At 40.9% G+C, this 19923-nt stretch overlaps 1 protein-coding gene across 2 annotated transcripts in view; it reads left to right on the top strand.

The window, feature by feature from the left end:
* SEL1L2 (SEL1L2, ERAD E3 ligase adaptor subunit) overlaps positions 1 to 19923 on the top strand; it is a 137543-nt gene that overhangs the window by 94523 nt on the left and 23097 nt on the right. For both annotated transcript variants that reach the window (XM_025399149.1, XM_025399150.1), the window contains 7 exons: positions 4140 to 4193; positions 4650 to 4709; positions 4800 to 4881; positions 6210 to 6364; positions 7243 to 7299; positions 15140 to 15208; positions 16582 to 16659. In XM_025399149.1, the coding sequence (XP_025254934.1) occupies positions 4140 to 4193; positions 4650 to 4709; positions 4800 to 4881; positions 6210 to 6364; positions 7243 to 7299; positions 15140 to 15208; positions 16582 to 16659 (555 nt within the window). The remainder of the gene's footprint in view (positions 1 to 4139; positions 4194 to 4649; positions 4710 to 4799; positions 4882 to 6209; positions 6365 to 7242; positions 7300 to 15139; positions 15209 to 16581; positions 16660 to 19923) is intronic.

Here is a 19923-nt window from a genome sequence, read left to right as displayed (position 1 = left end):
AGCTAATCCTTTTGCATATAATTTAGTAATAAAGTTTAATCTGCTTTGGCATATCTTTGTTTCTTTAGGACCTTGACTGTTGCTTTGAAGGGAAATAGGAAGTTGTGGTCCTTCTTCTTACAAATGAATATTTGCTTCATCAATATGAAATCTACACTCTACTGCTCTGTTCTACGCCTTCCAAAGCACCTAAAAGTCTTCTGTTTTAATGCCAAATCTCAACATAATCTTTTTGAACGTTGCATATATCAATTAAACTTGACACATGTAGGACCAATAATGCACATAACTTAACTGAAGTTATGAAAGTATGAACAGCTGTGACAGAAAATCCAGGCAGACAAAAAAAGTATTCCCTGACTACATCTACATGCAAAATTAAGACTATAGAGAAAAGCATTCTAAACAAAATTTTTAAAAATTTGCAACCAAAAAAAAAAATTTTTTTTAATGATTCCACAAAGAAAAATCTCAATTTATTTGAGAAATGGTAGCTTTGACTAGAAGCAATGAACTACAAAATGATGACCAAAAGATAGCTTAGTCACACTTTTTATAAAATTACAAGTCTCCTAATTAATAGCAAAATTGAAATTGAACTGACATATTAAGCACTTATCATGATGATAATACTACATAGTAAAAATTATGGAATAGGGCTAATGCCAGATGCAGAGGAAAATATACAACTTTACGTGTTTTTAATAAACAAGAAATGGCCGGGCACAGTGGCTCACGCTTGTAATCCCAGCACTTTGGGAGGCCAAGGCGGGCAGATCACGATGTCAGGAGATCGAGACTATCCTGGCTAACACAGTGAAACTCCATCTCTACTAAAAATACAAAAAATTAGCCAGGCATGGTGGTGGGCACCTGTAGTCCCAGCTACTCGGGAGGCCGAGGCAGGAAAATGGCATGAACCCAGGAGGCAAAGCTTGCAGTGAGCCAAGATCGCGCCACTGCACTCCAGCCTGGGCGACAGAGCAAGACTCTGACTCAAAAACAAAAACAAAAAAAAAAAAAAAAAGGAAAAAAAATTAACTCTAGCAAAATAAATGTAGGACAAAAGGATTAGTAAACATAGAAACAGAAATCAATGTAATGAATTAGAGAACAAAGTCATTTATTTCATAAACAAAAACGAGATAATTCTTTAATTCTTTAAAATGCCCCCAATAATGGGGACAAAACTCTAGCTGCTACTCACACAATAGGTGCATTTGGTTGTTGCCAGGTGAGCCTCCAATGCCCATAACCAAGGAGGATTTAACAAGGGGATTTTATTGCTTGCAACAAGTAAGGAGGACACCAGAGGTAGTGCCCCAAAGCAGTGCCCCCACAAACAGGCGTGAAAACCGAGCATGTCTTGGGCTGGTCAGCTGAATCACTGTGTGTAGAGAGGGAGTCCTGGCCGCACAGGCGCAGTGGCAGATTATGTTTCTACATATGTCACATGTATAGAAAATAGAGAATAAGCTCCTCCCTGGGCCAGGTTTTTAAAATGATAACAATGAGAGTTCGCCAAAGTTCATCTCCTACTCAACCATCTCTGGATCCAACTGTTTTCTGTTTTTCTGAGGCTGAGCTTCTTCCAGGAACTTTTTGAAACAACTCAAAGTGCAACAGTTGCAAGTGGGCACTTTTTCAGTGTGTACCGGAAAACCCAGGGCCCCTGAGTTACATACCAGTCTATCACAATTTTTAAAAAATAACCAATGGGTAACATTGAGAATTTAAAAATAAAACCACAGATTGAAAGAAATGTAAGCAATTATGAGACAGTGCTATATTCAACTTTATGTGAATATATTAAAATCTAGATGAAATAAAGACATTTTCCAGAAAATATAAATCAGCTCCTCCTGTAGGGTATTACAGGTCACACTCATATCAATGTGGTAGGAGCCTTGACTAGACCTATAACTATGGAACAAATTGAAAATGTCAAAGATAAGCCTCTCCAAAGACACTACACTCAGATGGTTTTACTAGGAAATTCTATACAATAAAACCATCATAAATTTTTTTCTATTATGTAAATTATTTTTAAAAAAGAAGATCTTTAAATATCATTCTAAAATGTCTTAATAAGAATCCAGAAGAATAAAACAGGCAGATTTCATTTATAAACACCAATATAAGGTTTCTAAATAAAATTTTAGCAAATTGAAAAGCATGAAATTTAATCAAGTAGGATTTTTAACCAGAAATATTAAGATAATTCAACATTAAGAATACATTTTTATAGCTTAATCTCAATAAAATAGCACCGTATCACTTTCTACCTACTTATCCTGCTTCAGTTTTCTTCATGGTACTTGCTGTGATTTGAGTGTTTGTGTCCTCTCCAAAATTCATGTTGAAACTTAATGCCCAATATAACATTATTAATAGGTGAGGCCTTCAGGAGGTGATTAAGCCATGAGGGTGGTGCCCCCTGTATAGGACTAGGTGCCCTTATAAAAGGGCTTGAGGGACGAAGTTTGTTCCTTCTGCCCTTCCACCCTCTGCCAGGGAAGCACACAGGCTTTGACTTTCTTTTTGATTTCTGTAACCTGCAGTGCAGAGGACAGTGCCTGGCACCATCTGCTTAGTAAATGCTGATTAAGTGAATTTTATTAATATGCTAAGAAGAAAAAATATAAATAATTATAATACATGCTGAAAATAGAGTGATAAAATTCAACATTTGTTTCTGATTCTAAAAGTTAGTAAATGGAGAACATTTAATTGAAATTATTAGCAAAATGTATATATAATAGCAAACCACAACAGGCATCTATATTAAAATCAGAAACAAAAAAAAAAGAATACTTGCCATGACCACAATTCATTACATTGTTCTGGAAGTTTTACCCAATAAAATAAAAGGAAATGGGTTACATGAAAGAACTTACAAAATTATTATTTACAGATGATAATGTGTCAACTTAGTATACTCAAGAGAACATTTAAAAAACAATGGGTTAGAGTCACATGACATCTTTTTAAAAATAAATAAATAAATTTAAAAAATAAAAAACAGGCTGGGCACAGTGGCTCACGCCTGTAATCCCAGCACTTTGGGAGGCCGAGGCAGGCAGATCACCTGAGGTCAGGAGTTCGAGACCAGTTGGCCAACATGGTGAAACCCCATCTCTACTAAAAATACAAAAATTATCTGGGCATGGTGGCAGGTGCCTGTAATCCCAGATGCTAGGGAGGGTGAGGCAGGAGAATCACTTGAACCTGGGAGGTGGAGGTTGCAGTGAGCCGAGATCAGGCCATTGCACTCCAGCCTGGGTGACAAGAGCGAGACTCTGTCTCAAAATAAATAAATAAAAATAAAAATAAAAAACAATGGGAAGCCATTAAAAGGTACTAAACAGCGCCAAGGCGACACAAGCAGATTTGGCTCTACTCATATATGAAGAATGGAGAGGAGGAGAAAAGCCTGGATACTACTACAATTGTCCTCATGAGAATTGAGACTAACTCACAATAGCAGGTGCTGAAAGAAATGAATTGGAGAGATATTGTAGAGGTGAAATTCACTGGAAGTTGATGGTAAATTGGTTACTTGGGGTAAGACAGTAGGAGGTATCTCAGATACCTCCTGCGTGGGGTTATAAATATGAGAGTTCTGGGAAAGAGAGCCGGAGACTCATTATACAGAATGTAGACTTTTCTAATACTCCTGTTTTCAGCCTTGTTCTTCACCGATATTCTTTAATGTGTCTATGTCTCAAAGTCTGAAGTCTCCTTGGTCTAATTTCTTCAGGGAATAAGCCTCCCATCTCCAGTGGGGTCAGGGGATGGGCTATCCGCCTGGCTGCACAGGACAGGGGTTAGGACTGCTCTTTTTATAGACTCCTAATCAATACCCATATATAGCCAGGCGTGGTGGTGGGCACTTGTAGTCCCAGCTACTCGGGAGGCTGAGGCAGGAGAATCACTTGAACCTTGGAGGCGGAGACTGCAGTGAGCCGAGATCATGCCACTGCACTTCAGCCTGGGCGACAAAGAGAGACTCCGTCTCAAAAAAAAAAAAGAAATTAATGCAAATTATGAAGCACACATTTAAGATATCCCTTATCCATACAGATAAGAATAAATATGAGATAAATTGATTAAATTGTGTTTTTTCTTTTGTGCTTTAGGCATTAGGATTTTTGTCTTCTTATGGAATAGGAATGGAATATGATCAAGCTAAGGTAAAGGTCATTCTGTTTTATTCTGGAACAAAATTGATTTCTTTAAAATGGACATTGAATAAAACCTACTCATTAATTAAAGGGGTTCACTCTAGTGTAGTAGTTGAAAGCACCAGCTTAATAGTCAAAGAAATGTAGTGTTCTTATGCTATAAGTTTCTTAAAGCCTCATAAGTCAACTTCTTCATTGAAGATAGATAGTATCTGCTTCATAGGGAAATTATGATGATTAAATGAAATATCTTATACAATGCCCTTATCACAGACTCCAGAGATTAGTAAACCCCTAATAAACGGCAGCCATCTTTACAAAGGAGAGTGAAATTTGAAATTTATTTCGGAGTACCTCAATGGGTCATTGTGGGACTAGGAATAAAAAAGGAATCGTGGTTTGAGTTTCAAATTTAAATGGCCAACCTGGTTTGGGGGGTTTTTTGTTTGTTTGTTTTTACTTTAGGCACTGATATATTACACCTTTGGAAGTGCTGGAGGAAGCATCATGTCCCAGATGATTTTGGTTTGTAAACAGAATATTCTTGGGACCAAATTTGTATGCCATAAATACAGCATTGTCTTGAATATTAAGATGCATCTGTTGGTGTTTTAGGGGTACAGATATTTGTCAGGAATCAATGTTCTACAGAATTGTGAAGTTGCCCTAAGTTATTACAAGAAAGTGGCAGATCATAGTAAGTAATCCACATAACTTATTTAAAAATAAACAGCTCCCAAGGAATTAGAAAAATGAATCAATAACAGTTCAATTGATATAAACTTATGAAAATATCAAAAGCGTATGTTCTTAACATGTTGTAATACAATTCTTTTAATATAATACAGAGTTTCTGTTTCCTTAATAGCTACTTTCCAAATAATTTTAAAAGATTATACTCAGTTTTTATTTTCGTTAATATGTATCCCCAAACAATTCTGTTTTACTTGCTTTTGTGATGTTCTTTCCTTTGCTGAGGATTTGAATGTAACACCAATAAATATTAAGCAGTTACCATAAATATAACATTTAGAATATGGGATGACTGCCAAAAATTCCTAAAGGAATGAATGTAAGGTACATACATTGGAGGTATCTATCACCACATATGAGAACAATTCAAGCAACCATTAGTCTAAATGTAATCAGAATAACATCTAAACACACATCTTTGGCACTATGAGGATCTGAGAAAAGAAAGAAGGAGGAAAAAAAATAGTTTTGAATTTAAGATGCTATATATAACAAGATCATTTCATGTGCTTAGTGAAATTTGAATTACTATATATATTTCAAACTGCACACTTTGTTAGGTGTATTCAAGCATATTTATATTTATTTTCAGACTATCCATAGGAAGTAATTAAAGAGCAGTGATTATACCTGTATTATAGTCTTAGTCTCAGAAAAAAATTATGGATAGAGTGAGTTGTCTGCGCCTAAAATATCCCCTTTCCGTGAGTCTTTTTGGTCAAGATCTTCTGTAGAGTCTGATATAAGTTGATACAATACTTGCATAGGTTGCAAAGAAGAACTAGAGAACCCAATAAACAAAAATCTGCACTTTTTTTTTTTTTTTTGAGACAGCGTATCCCTCTGTCATCCATGTTGGAGCACAGTGGCTTGATCTCTGCTCACTGCAGCCTCCGCCTCCTGGGTTCAAGCAATTCTCATGCCTCAGCTTCCCAGGTATCTGGCATTACAGGCTTGCACCACCATACCTGGCTAATTTTTGTATTTTTAGTAGAGACAGGGTTTCACCATGTTGGCCAGGCTGGTCTCGAACTCCTAACCTCAAGTGATCTGCCCGCCTCTGCCTCCCAAAGGGCTGGGATTACAGACACGAGCAACCGTGCCTGGCCCAAAATCTGCAAATTTCTATTTTTCATGGATCTTCTGTCTCTATTAGTTGAACAGATTTCTGCACAATTTAAGAAAATAAGCTAACGGTGTTTTCTCTAAATTGACTGTTATCTCTTGCAGCCTCTGTTTTCTAGCTATTCTCTGGCTTGTTTTTATTCACAGTTGCTGACACATTTGAAAAAAGTGAAGGTGTTCCAGTGGAAAAAGTGAGACTAACAGAAAGACCTGAAAATCTGAGTTCTAACAGTGAGATTTTGGATTGGGACATATACCAATACTATAAATTTTTGGCAGAAAGAGGAGATGTTCAGATACAAGTAATGTATACAGATGAGATTGAGTTTTTAGAACATGAAAATTACAAGGGCCTTAATTCTTTCTGAGTCCTGGAGGGATGAACAACACCCTATCCTAAATAGGAAAGGGGAGAGACATGCCCTCCTTTCGCCCTACTCCTGTTTTGTTCCCTGCTACTTGCAGTTCCTGTAGCCCACTGGAGAACTAGTTGCCATAATAATAGCAATGTTTTTGCATTTATTCCTTAAAAATTAATTTTTTTTTTTTTTTTGAGACGGAGTCTCGCTCTGTCACCCAGTCTGCAGTGCAGTGGCGCGATCTCCGCTCACTGCAAGCTCTGCCTCCCGGGTTTACGCCATTCTCCTGCCTCAGCCTCCCGAGTAGCTGGGACTACAGGCACTCACCACCGTGCCTGGCTAATTATTGTATTTTTAGTAGAGACGGGGTTTCACTGTGTTAGCCAGGATGGTCTAGATCTCCTGACCTCGTGATCTGCCCACCTCGGCCTCCCAGAGTGTTGGGATTACAGGTGTGAGCCACTGCGCCCGGCCCCAATGTTGGTTTTAATATGAATAAACTACAATCCAGAAAGGTTCTGTCTTTGGGAATGGGACAGTATTTGCACAATCTTTGAGGGTCAAGAGCTAAAGCCCCTAGGTTTACGTGCCTGGGTGATTCTGTACCCTGGCAGGCCGGCTTCCAGCCACTAAGGAAGCCATATGTCCAGCAGCAACCAATTACCCAATAAATGATATAGTCTGGAATGTTTCCCTGAATTTTTCAGGACATTTCAAACGCGTCCAACAATCAACATACTACAGTAGAATCACCACATAAATGTTTTATTTATTTAAAGTAATACTGCTGCTAAAATCATTTCCAAACTCATCGTTCCTAGGTCTCTCTTGGACAATTACATCTAATTGGGAGGAAAGGTCTGGATCAGGATTACCACGTAAGTCAATCTCAAGATCCAGTCACATGGGGTGGGGAAGGTAATAGTGAGGGAGGCTGGCAGGGAAGTGAAAGCGGACAGAGGGAGAGGTGGAAGAGTTGCTCAGAAAGCCCACTGATGCTTTCTTGGTCAACTATGCTTCCCAGCTTCTTAGGAAGAACTAAGTTCTCCAGAGGGAGCACTTGCCCACCTGCCTTCAAGAACAAAGGGGAAGGGACTTCTGAGGAGCAATCGAGGCAGGGGAGTATCCATGTTCCAGCAGAACCTAGTCTCTGCCCACTCACACACACTTTGGGCCAGGATTAGGAGAGAGAATATCCACACCTGCCAGCCTGAACCCAAGGCCAGCTGCAGAGTCCACCTGGGGATCACTGCTAAGGAGCCTGAGAAGCAACTTCACCTCCATTTGGCTAAATCAGAAGACAGACTGCTTTTAATATAATTAAAAATATATTAAACATCCTTATACATTTGCAAAGCTCCTTTCAATCATTTTGCTTAACCTTACCTTATCTCAGTGAGGTTAAAAGGTTAATTAACCGGCCAGGCACAGTGACTCACGCCTGTAATCCCAGCACTTTGGGAGGCTGAGGCGGGTGGATTACGAGGTCAGGAGAATTGAGTCCATCCTGGCAAACATGGTGAAACCTGTCTCTACTAAAATTACAAAAAATTAGCCGGGTGTGGTGGCACATGCCTGTAAACCCAGCTACTCGAGAGGCTGAGGCAGGAGAATCACTTGCACCCAGGAGACAGAGGTTGCAGTGAGCCCAGATCATGCCACTGCACTCCAGCCTGGGCGACAGGGCAAGACTCCATAAAAAAACAAAACAAAACAAAAAACAAAAAACAAAAAAAAAAGAAAAAAAAGTTAATTAACCATTCAAATTTATAGTGAAGAAAAAAGCAAATGAACAAATGAACTTGACCTACACAGGATCCTCCTCTGTAAGATGCCAGGGTCATGGGATCTTGCTTAGATTCTGATAGTGGTGTCAAGGCCCTACATCACCACAGACCTGGGAAGTAACTGGATTTTTTTTTTTAAAGATGATTTTGCTGCTCTTTTCATTTATAGGAGCCACATGCTCCTTGTCTCAAAGGAACACATAACCTATTTCAACATAGTCCCAATGGCTAAGTGATAGAAACAACTACTTTATAAGGCTATTACCTAAAAAAGTGATCTGTTATTACTTTGCATTTCATTTTGTGTTATTTTATGAATGTGTCTTTGGTGCTATAATTTGTATTTTATATGAAGTCCAGTAAACATCAGGTAAATGTCGAAGTCATTTCATAAAATGTGATAAAATAGGTAGGAATTTAAATAAGCATATTCACCCCAAGACAGCTCAGTTAAAGATCCATAGATTTTTCTTTCATCTTAATCATAACCAAAGTTTTAGCTTCTTAGATGGGAATATCTGGATTCATAATATTACTCTGTCAGATTTCAGCCTGCAATGAGTTTCTCATGTTAATTGTAGAATGTGTAACTAGGAAGGCTTCCTCATTTTCCATAAACATGAAATTTGGACGTGAGGGCGCCCTAGCTTCAGCTGTAGGGAAGACAAACCAATCTTTGTACAGTGCAATAAAATCCCACAAAGTTGGTACTTCGGTCAGCTCCAGCCACTGTGGTCACCAGATGGCAGCTACAGCTCCCTCCAGGTGAGGATGAAGTGCAATCCCAGGGCAGGATCCTAGAGCTGTTGTGTAGCAGCCAGGCAACTGAGTGTCACCCAGGAGCCCAGCCAGGATCTCCTGTGGGCTCATTCACAAGGTTTTATTACATCTGTTTTACAAATAAGCAGCAGAGGCTGGAGACATAAAATAAATTGCTTCAAGGCTCACAACTGGGAAGTAAGATTGTTTAAGAAGCAGAATTTGAACTCAGGCCTTCAGAAATCAAAACCTGAGCTCTTTCCATTAAACTTCATTTGACCCAGGCCAAAACAAAAAACAGCCTCTAAAATCTGTTCCCTCATTTATAAAGCAAGAAGAAGAAATGACATGATCTCTCAGTTTCCTTCAGCTCTTTCTGATAGTGGGTTGGGCCTTCTGCTTCCAGATATCCCAAGAAGACGAGTTTAATTCCAGAACCATCCTTGTGGTTCAGGTACTCTCTGGGGTAAACACAGGCTGGTCCTTTTTTCTTCTCTCAGCCTAATGAACCTGAACTTGAATGGAGGACTCCAGTTGAAATATCAAACCTTACGACAAATTGACTTATCTATCAGTTATCTTTGTCTGCATTTTAAACAGTCCCAAACTTAGGTGGTTTTCAATAATAACCATTTATTTAATTCATGATTTTGACAGGTCAGCAATTTTGGTTAGCCTCAGCTGAGCAATTCTGATCTGGGCCAGGCTCAGCTAATCTTCGCTGGGCTTGCTCATGCATCTGCAGTTCTCTGGAACATTAGCTAGAGCTGGCTGGTTTATGATGGCCTCCTCTGTGACTGCTAGAATGACTGGGGTCCCTCTCCATGTGGTCTCATGCTCCAGCCAACTGGCCCAAGCTTTCCACTTGGCAGTCAAAGGTTCTAAGAACACCAGAGCAGAAGTCTCTTGAGGCCTGAGCTCAGAACTGACAAATCACTTCTGCCACATTCTTTTGGCCAAAGCAAATCACAAGGCCAGCAAGCTTGGAGAGGTAGGGAAATGGGCTTCTCCTCTCAATGAGCAGAGCTGCAAAGTACTGCGGTCATTCTTGTAACATACCATAGTGTAGCTGTGCCAGAATCAACTTGGAAGGCAGGGGAGATGCATAAGGGAGAGGGAAGATACAAAGATAAATCCAGTTTCCAAAAGGCTATTACTGCAGCTCTTTTCATGCCTCACTTCTCATCTTTCCAAGTCTCACCTCCTCAGAGAGGATAATGTTTTCTTTTCTTTTTATTTTATTTTCTTTTTTAATTGACTCATAATAATTGTACATATTTATGGGATACACTGTGATGTTTTGATCATTACATAATGTATTCATTATGTAATATATACATATGTATGCAAATGTGACATATACATTATGTAATTATCAAACCAGGGTAATCTGCAAATCCATCACCACAAACACTTGTCATTTCTTTGTCATATTCTATTCAAAATCCTCTCTTCTAGTTATTTTGAAATATACAATACCTTATTCTTAACTACAGTCCTCAGCCTGAAGACCACCACTTGAGCCAGTATGCTAATATTTCAGTCCACCAAAGAGAATTATTAGTACAAGACTCTCCTTAAATATGATGCTCCAGTCCACTTCTCAGAAAATGAAATTTCAAAATACCTGGAAATAACTAGCTGGCCTTTCTTTTCCTTCCTCATTGTTTAGTTGAACTAATCTCTCTCATGAGTTGTCATCACAGAAAACATTTTTACCCTCCCCCTGACCAAATTCTTAATTATTGAAAAATACTGTATATGCAATTCTTGATTACATTATCTTGAAATTTCTACACATAGATTTTAATTTTATTTGCGTTTCTAAATATATGCAGGCTCAGAGTAAATTGGATTAGGAAAGCGGGATGTTTGGGTGAATATTATTAAAATGGATAAAGCGTAATTAAATTAAACCTAGCAGAAGAATAATATCAAATTTGTAAGGGCAACTGCTTTGTCTATCCTGCTACCCATTAAAAAATTTTTAAAAAGAGCTAATACCATCTCTTCTCAGGATGATCTACAGAGCCAGAGACGAAAGAAGTATTCAGGCCAGGCACGGTGGCTCATGCCTATAATCCCAGCACTTTGGGAAGCTGAGGTGGGCGGATCACAAGGTCAAGAGATTGAAACCATCTTGGCCAACATGGTGAAACCCCGTCTCTTCTAAAAATACAAAAATTAGCTGGGCATAGTGGCGCACGCCTGTAGTCCCAGCTACTCAGGAAGCTGAGGCAGGAGAATTGCTTGAACCTAGGAGACGGAGGTTACAGTGAGCTGAGATCACGCCACTGTACTCCAGCCTGGTGACAAAGCAAGACTCCATCTCAAGAAAGAAAGAAAAAAAAAGTATTCATAAAGATTTTTAGAACAATACATTTTCTTGGCATTTCATTCTAGGGGAAATGTTACAAACTGATTAAACTACAGATTTGCTTATAGCTGATGAAAAATCATGATCTTTTTTTAAAAGAGAGATATGGGTTCAAATAATAAAACTTTACTTACTTAACATAATATCTGGGGCTTACTATATTTCATACTAAGACACCAGCAATTGTAAGACACACAAATATTTTATGTTCTGAGGAATAAAAAAAAAACACCAATATATATTATAATATGCCATTGATAGTAAGAAATGTCCTGATTGAAATGAGGTGGGAGGAGATGTACATCTTAGAATCTGTGAAATATGATGATGGGTGCTCAGTTAATATTTGAAGGAAGGAAGGAAGGATGGATGGATGGACGGATGGATGGATGGATGGATGGATGGATAGATCGATGGATGGATGGATCGATGGATGGATACTTGATCTTAACTCTTCAAGAACAAGAACTCAGGTTGGCTCATGTGTATCCATCAAGGTAGCTTTCTTGGTGGTAGTTTCATGTGGTGTTTAATAAAGATTTATATAATTGAAGCAATAGTATTATGGACATGTAAATTTAAAAATGAAAAAAAAAGGGAATGAAATGCTAAGTAAGCCATGACAGTGGAGCAGTGTGTGAGACAGAGTCTCAATTCCTTTAGGTCTTTATCAAAACATTATATTTAAGGGTGGGGAAAACGCCAAGATTTATATTTGCTTCTGGAGAACAAGTTACTTTCTTTTAAAATTTCACTGATTTCCCAGAATGAAACTTTTTTCAAAAGTCTCTATTACAAGATATTTGAGAACCAAATTACTAAATTGGACTTTGAAAATGATTTTACAGAATCATAATACTAGAGCGAGAAGAGCCCATAAAGATTAAAGTCCAGCTGCCTTGTTTTAGAGATGGATAGACATTCATTCATTTATTCATTTCTGAAACATTTCCTGATACCTAACACATAACCCACACTATGCTAAGTACAGAAGATTCAACATTGGAGGAGACAAAATAAGTAGATAATGAAATCAACGGATGAATGCCACAATACGGACAGGATGAAGTGCCCTGAGAGCACAGAGGAGGAGAATCTGAATAAGGAAACCAAGCCCAGGAGATAATGTGATTTGTGTAATTTACACAGTTACCTGGGGACATATTTTGGTCACAGCTCAGTAGAGAGATTCATGAGATACACTTTTATTTTTGATATTAGTGTTCTCTCATTTAGTAACTTGTACATTGCTATAACTTTCTCCTCTCCAGCTGACACTTAGATGATTCCAGGCATTTTATCTTCAGGATTCCCTAACATTTATAGATCTTCAGTGGCTTCTATTTTGTATTTTTTATTTTAAAATAAAATAAAATCCTTACAGCCGCGTGTGGTGGCTCACACCTGTAATCCCAGCACTTTGGGAGGCCGAAACAGGAGGATCACCTGAGGTCAAGAGTTCAAGATCAGCCTGGCAAACATGGCAAAACTCCATCTCTACTAAAAATACATAAATGAGCGGGTTGTGGTGGTCGCACATCTGTAGTCCCAGCTACTCAGGAAGCTGAGGCAGGAGAATCGCTTGAACCCAGGAGGTGGAGGTTGCAGTGAGCCGAGATCACACCACTACACTCCAGCCTGGGTGACACAGCAAGACTGTCTCAAAAAAATTTTTTTAATTAAAAAAAAATTATAAAATCCTTAGCCTGGTATTCAAGGCTGTTTATAGTAATGGTCCCATCGTATTTTTGTAAGTCTTGGCTTTCGGATGTTGTATTTCAGCCACGCTGAAGTAGTTACTATTTTCTGAACACAACTTGGCCACTCCCATCCCCATTCCTTTGCTCAGGTTCTTTCCCTAGCCTCTGTACTGGTGACTTGTTACCATCTTTCATGAGGCCTCGATCACTTTAGCCCTCCTCTGTATACCGTGGAGACAGAGTGGAGAGCTGCTTATTGATCTCCAGTACTAACTGCACAATTCTGACACGTTGGTAATAAGATCAGAAATTAATAACACCCTCCTGATGGTGCTATTGTGAAGATTAGGGAAGAAAAAGTTTGCAAAACACTTATTGGAGAACTGGATACAATGTCTTTTATTCTATCTCCTTCTAATTCCTTATGGAGTTTATTTTATACCACCTATTACCTACTATCTTACTGCTATTTATATGTATTCTCTTTCTCAGGAACATTGTTAGGGAGCAAATGTAGGAATCATGTTTCTGTTTATCTATGAATCACCTATAATACGTAACATACTATCCTATATATAGCAGGCTTCAATCAAGTGTTTGAAAGGGTAAATGAAGATTGGGAGAGCTGGATGGATGAATGGATGCGTGATGCCATGAGGTTCAGCAGTGGCAACATTTGTACTTATGTCCACAAAGAAGTTAGCAACATTCCTACAGCAAACTTCCATGTCAAATAACTACCAGCAGTTCTTCCTTAAACATTCTCTTCTCTTTGAGAAGGAACGTCTTTGCACATCAACCTGATCAAGACTTTTTAAAGAGCAGAAGGGTCGTATCCTAACAAGACACTTTAAAGAATGGCTTCACAGCTGGGCATTGTGGGGGTCGCCTGTAATCCCACTCGGGAGGCTGAGGCAGGAGAATCACTTGAACCCAGAAGATGGAGGCTGCAGTGAGCCAAGATCATGCCACTGCACTCCAGCCTGGGCGACAGAGTGAGACTCCGTCTCAAAAACAAACAAACAAACAAACAAAAAGAGCGGTTTCATATCACATTCTTGAGGCTGATTTCTTTCATTGCTCTATATGGTTTCCGAGGAGGGGCTTTCCAGAAGGTCAAGATGAGGCCTAGGGAGTGTGGCAGCAAGGGACAAGGTCAGCCCTTACGTGTTCTAGACAGAGTGCTCCATTTAATGTAATGACCTAGACAAAAATCAGAGGCTTTACTGGCGTCCTTCAATTTGAGTCAGAAGGAATTGTCTTTTTTTTTTTTTTTTTTTTTTTTTTTTTTTGAGGCGGAGTCTCGCTCTGTCGCCCAGGCTGGAGTGCAGTGGCCAGATCTCAGCTCACTGCAAGCTCTGCCTCCCGGGTTTACGCCATTCTCCTGCCTCAGCCTCCCGAGTAGCTGGGACTACAGGCGCCCGCCACCTCGCCCGGCTAGTTTTTTGTATTTTTAGTAGAGACGGGGTTTCACCGTGTTAGCCAGGATGGTCTTGATCTCCTGACCTCGTGATCCGCCTGTCTCGGCCTCCCAAAGTGCTGGGATTACAGGCTTGAGCCACCGCGCCCGGCCAGGAATTGTCTTAAAGCTTACTTCTGCATAAAGACCTGATCTCAGCAGCCGGGCAAGTGTGTCTGGTCTTACTATGCCTATAAACACTAGGACACTGTGTATCCAATTCTGCCAACCATAGTAAAACCTCTTATTAAGTACACACTGTCAACAGAGAAGCCTGCTTTTCAAAATAATGGACTATTTAGCTTCACAGCTGGGATTCATCTCTCCCTACAAAGCTACATTCCCGTCGTGGCTTTCCAAATGTAAGAAGCAAGTCCTCATGTTATAAAATGATATGAAAGAAAGAGATAAAGAGATGGAGACACTCTCCCACTCCTCAGGTTATGGTTGAAAAAGCACTTGGTCGGAATAGTGCCTTGAACAAAATGGGCATTTCACAGATTTTTTTTTAAGCTCAGTGGCAAGAACCATAGATATTTTTCGAATGCATATTGAATTAAATAAAGTGTGGCTCAAAAAGCTATTTTGAAGGATTTATTTTGTGACTAGCAATAACACTGTTCCTTTTCTCTCCAGAAAGCATTACACTACTTCTTAAAGGCAGCAAAGGCCGGGAGTGCAAATGCCATGGCATTTATAGGAAAGGTACATGCTTCATCTTGATTCATAGTTTTCATTTATTAAAAACCTAAGAAATTAGCAGCGTGTGCCTGTTGTCCCAGCTACTTGGGAAGTCGAGGTGGGAAGATCACTTGAGCACAGGCGACCAACCTGGGCAACACGGCAAGATCCTCATCTCAAAATAATTAAAATTTAAATTTAAAAAATAAAAACATAACAAATGAATGATATCAGCTCATTGAACCCATTGTAGAGGGACAGCGCAGCAGGCCTCTCTGACGGAAGCAGCTGAATGGGGCGTTTGGCTGCAACCTGAGGGTGGTATTCTTGAGGTGACGGTTTGGGAAGAAGCCCCATATAACAGCAGCCTTTATCTGGGGCACCAAAAGCAACCTTAAAAGTGCACCTGGGCCAGGCGTGGTGGCTCCCGCCTGTAATCCCAGCACTTTGGGAGGTGGAGGCTGGTGGATTGCTTGAGGTCAGAAGTTCAAGACCAGCCTGGCCAACATGGTGAAACCCCGTCTCTACTAAAACTACAAAAATTAGCTGGGCGTGGTGGCGGGTGCCTGTAATCCCAGCTACTTGGGAGGCTGAGGCAGGAGAATCGCTTGAACCCGGTAGGCAGAGGGTGCAGTGAGCCGAGATCACACCACTGCTCTCCAGCCTGGGCAACAGAGGGAGACTCTGTCTCCAAAAATAAAAAATAAAATAAAAAAGTGCACCTGGCCCAGGGCTCCTCCTCTGAGCGTAGCTATGAGCCTATGACCACCCCACTCCCCAGTGTGTAAGAGGAGATCCAGGTTGGTTGAGTGCTGGAGACGGGTACAGGTCTGAGCCCAATCAGGCCCTTCTCTCCTCTACTGCTGGAGTGTGAATCAGCTCCAGACTGACCAGAGCTACCCTTATGCCACCTCTGATGGGAGGCCTCCTATGACTGCAGAGTAGCCTGGTGGAGGGTTCCTCTGGAAATGCATGCTCTTCTCTCTCCTTCAAAGACTATTCACTCCCCTATGTGCCACCCTTGGCTCCCTGCGGCCGATTTGCATTAGTAACCATAGGGACAAATGTCCTGCTTCCTAAGTGCAACACACAGTATATGTAGATGCAAAACAAAAGACAGAGAGAAAACACAAACAGGGTCCATTTATTTGCCCTCAGGCAGGGTCACTCCAGAAATCTGTAATAAATGGTACTCCTACTTTTTCTTGTTGTTTTAAATTGAGGTAACATGTAAATATGTAAATAACACAAAATTGACCACTCTAAAGTATACAATTCAGTGGCATTTACTACTTTCAATGTGTTGTACCACTCTTACCTCTATTTCATTTTTAAATATTTGTATTACCCTCAAATTATTTTGTTTTTTTCTATCCTCTTTTCATTTTTCTTCCTAGATGTATTTAGAGGGGAATGCTGCCACACCGCAAAATAATGCTACTGCCTTCAAGTACTTTTCCATGGCAGCCAGTAAGGTATGTCCTTAATGCGCTGCTGTAAACACATACACACAAATTGCTTTTATTACATGCAGACTGGTGCCAAAGAATGGACTTCAAAGTCCCAAGACCAGATAATGGGCCAGTAAGGAGTTTTGTGTCCTGGAGAAGTATAATATTGGTGATGAGAGTATGCAATGACAGTAAGGGAAGCTACGACTTGTCTTCTTGGAAAATGAAAAATGGCAGTGGCTTGTGCTGCCCTAGCAGAGGCCAGGAGGAAGCCAGACAGAAGTTCAGCTTTCCCCTCTCCCTTATGCAATAGATGAGGCCATCTAGCTTAGGAACAGGAAACAAAAGAGATGAGGACAGAGGAAGGGAAAATCCCTCTGTCGGCCAGAGCTCCCTCTGGCCGAGGTGGGAGCTTATCACGGAGGAGGCCAGGGCAAGGAGACTGAGAATAGGGATCTGGAGACAGAATCCTTGGCTTGAATGCCAGCCTTGAAACTGACTAGATGTGTGAACATGAGCAAGTTACTTAACCTCTCTGTGCCTCAATTTCCCCATCTGTAAAATGGGAATTCAAGAATATTTGCCTACCAGGCACAGTGGCTCGCGCTTGTAATCCCAACACTTTGGGAGGCTGAAACAGGCAGATTGCTTGAGCTCAGGAGTTTGAGACCAGCCTGGGCAACGTGGTGAAAACCCATCTCTACAAAAAGTACAAAAATTAGCCCGGCGTGCTGGCACACACCTGTAGTCCCAGCTGCTCAAGAGGCTGTGCCTCATATTGTGAAGTACTTAAAGCAGTGCCTGACAGATAGTAAGCACGCTATTATCTTTTGCAGTGTGAGGCCAGTAAGGTAGAGTGAACTTTGGAGCACATTCCAGACAGAATGAATTAGCTGTATGAGGGACGAGTGAAATGGTATAATATGCCTCCTGCATTGAAGTCTCTGCCTTTGTTCCTGGGCTCCGTGAGGCTGGTATCTGTCAGATAAGACCTAGTAGACTCCTCTGAATCCCTTTCATGCATAAAAGATGGCCTCATCCCAACACCCATCGGCCTGCTCTTGGCAAATGGCCTTGGTAAACTTTCTATTCCTGCACAGTAGGAAGCATTTTGTTGTCTTACAGTTGCATACTGGAACACTGGCGGTAAAGATGTGCTCAAATCAGGAATCATTTCAACCGTTCCCAGTTTTTAAAAACCCACACACTGCTCTAGGAGCCTATTTATAAGTGACTAGCACCTCGGAGCTGCTGCTATTGTGGTGTAAATTACTGAGAAGGCTAGTACTCGGCTTCTCTCCCTTGTAATTTATATGAAATTGTTGCTCAGCAAGGCAGTTATCTGAAGTACCATTAGATTAGGATGACAAGGAAAAGCAGACTGAAAAGGAGTAACAACAAAAATCTCTTATAATCTGGCAAATAACACTGATTTGTCAGCCCACAAGAATAATGCCAGGGAGATGGGAGTGTAAATTAACTCAGCTTCCAAGCTATTCAGGGTTGTGGAACCAACCAGCAGTGATCTGGGTCTCTGGTGCGCTGAACCCGAGCTGCTTTCCTTTACAAAGGAAATCTGAACTTACAATTAAGGTAATTATTCTAAATGGCATTGGGTAGAGATGGCCACATACTTCTTGATCAGTGCCTGGACAATTTATGAGATTTCTCACTCTTACTACTTTTTTAAAAACTGCTTTGTAAATTTGTTTTTAAATGATATCAATACCATGACACAGAGCTACAGATTTTACAACTTCTTTTGTCTTATTTACTTAGAAACAAGCACAGTGACTGAATGTGACATTGTGCCCATGTTGGACCACATTCCTCCAGTTCTCTCTTGCGCCCCTGAACACATCAGGCCCATCCCCATCTCCATACTTTTGTCATCTGCCTCCTCTTCCCGGAGTCTCTTATTCTAAGTCCTACTTATCCCCCGGAGCACAGCCCAGTCCTCCCTCCATCCACAGAGCTGCCCCTGCCCTTACTGGCTCACATGATCTCTTTCCTCTTCTGAACTTACCCTGCATTCACTCCTGCTGCTGGGATTTAACTGGTTCCTACCTGTTGCTTCTCCCCTCCTGTCCAAAAGCCATGTGCCCTCAACTAGAGGAGGGCAAAGGTCCTGCCAAGGGGTTATTAAATAAAGGGGTCTAGAGCAGGGGTTTATTAAATATTTGCCAAAGAAAGGCCTATTTGCTCCCTGACTTCATGTCAGTTAACCTAAGCAACAGCATTACACCCTAAAACAGCAGGTGTATACTGGAGGGGTTGGCTATACATATGGTTTTTCTGGGCCAGAAAGTGTTTTAAAAATCAGTAAACTGGCCGGGCATGGTGGCTCACACCTGTAATCCCAACACTTTGGGAGGCCGAGGTGGGCGGATCACCAGATCAAGAGATTGAGACCATCCTGGCCAACGTGGTGAAACCCTGTCTCTACTAAAAATACAAAAATTAGCTGGGTGTGGTGGCATGTGCCTGTAGTCCCAGCTACTCAGGAGGCTGAGGCAGGAGAATCACTTAAACCTGGGAGGCAGTGGTTGCAGTGAGCTGAGATCCTGTCACTGCACTCCACCCTGGCAACAGAGCAAGACTCTGTCTCAAAAAATAAATAAATAAGATAAATAAATCAGTAAACTTGACATCCAAATCTAAACATCCAGCTTTTCTTGAAAATGGCAAAAGCTAGCCAGGCATGGTGGCTGACACCTCTAAATCCCAGCACTTTGGAAGGCTGAGGCTGGTGGATCACTTGAGGTCAGGAGTTCGAGACCAGCCTGGTCAACATGGTGAAACCCTATGTCTACAGAAAGTACAGAATTAGCCGGGCATGGGGGCGAATGCCTGTAATTCCAGCTACTTGGGAGGCTGAGGCATGAAACTCACTTAAACCCAGGAGGCAAAGGTTGCAGTGAGTTGAGATCATTCCACAGCACTCCAGCATGGGTGATAGAGCAAGAGTCTGTCTTTTAAAAAAAAGAAAGAAAAGAAAAGAAAAGAAAATGACAAACGCTAATGAAACAGGACTGCCATTTTCAGCTGGAGCAGAGGAGCTGAGAGCTGCTGCTGCCTTCACGCGGGGCAGGGACTCTATGTGTCTCCATCTGCACCATTGTCTCCACCACCCGGCATATTTTATTTCTTATATCAACAGCATGGTTCCTGCAGGTATCTGCACTGGCCACTCCTCACCTGACAAGTTCTAAATAGGTATGCTGGGCCTTAAACAGTGATGGGTAATTCACTGAGCCCCTGGGGTCCCAGGGACTCCCTTAGAGGAGA

The sequence above is a fragment of the Theropithecus gelada genome, chromosome 10 (assembly GCF_003255815.1).
Source record: "Theropithecus gelada isolate Dixy chromosome 10, Tgel_1.0, whole genome shotgun sequence".
Taxonomy (NCBI): domain Eukaryota; kingdom Metazoa; phylum Chordata; class Mammalia; order Primates; family Cercopithecidae; genus Theropithecus; species Theropithecus gelada.
Note: the sequence above shows the minus strand (reverse complement) of the source record. Positions and strands in the feature narration are given on the sequence as shown.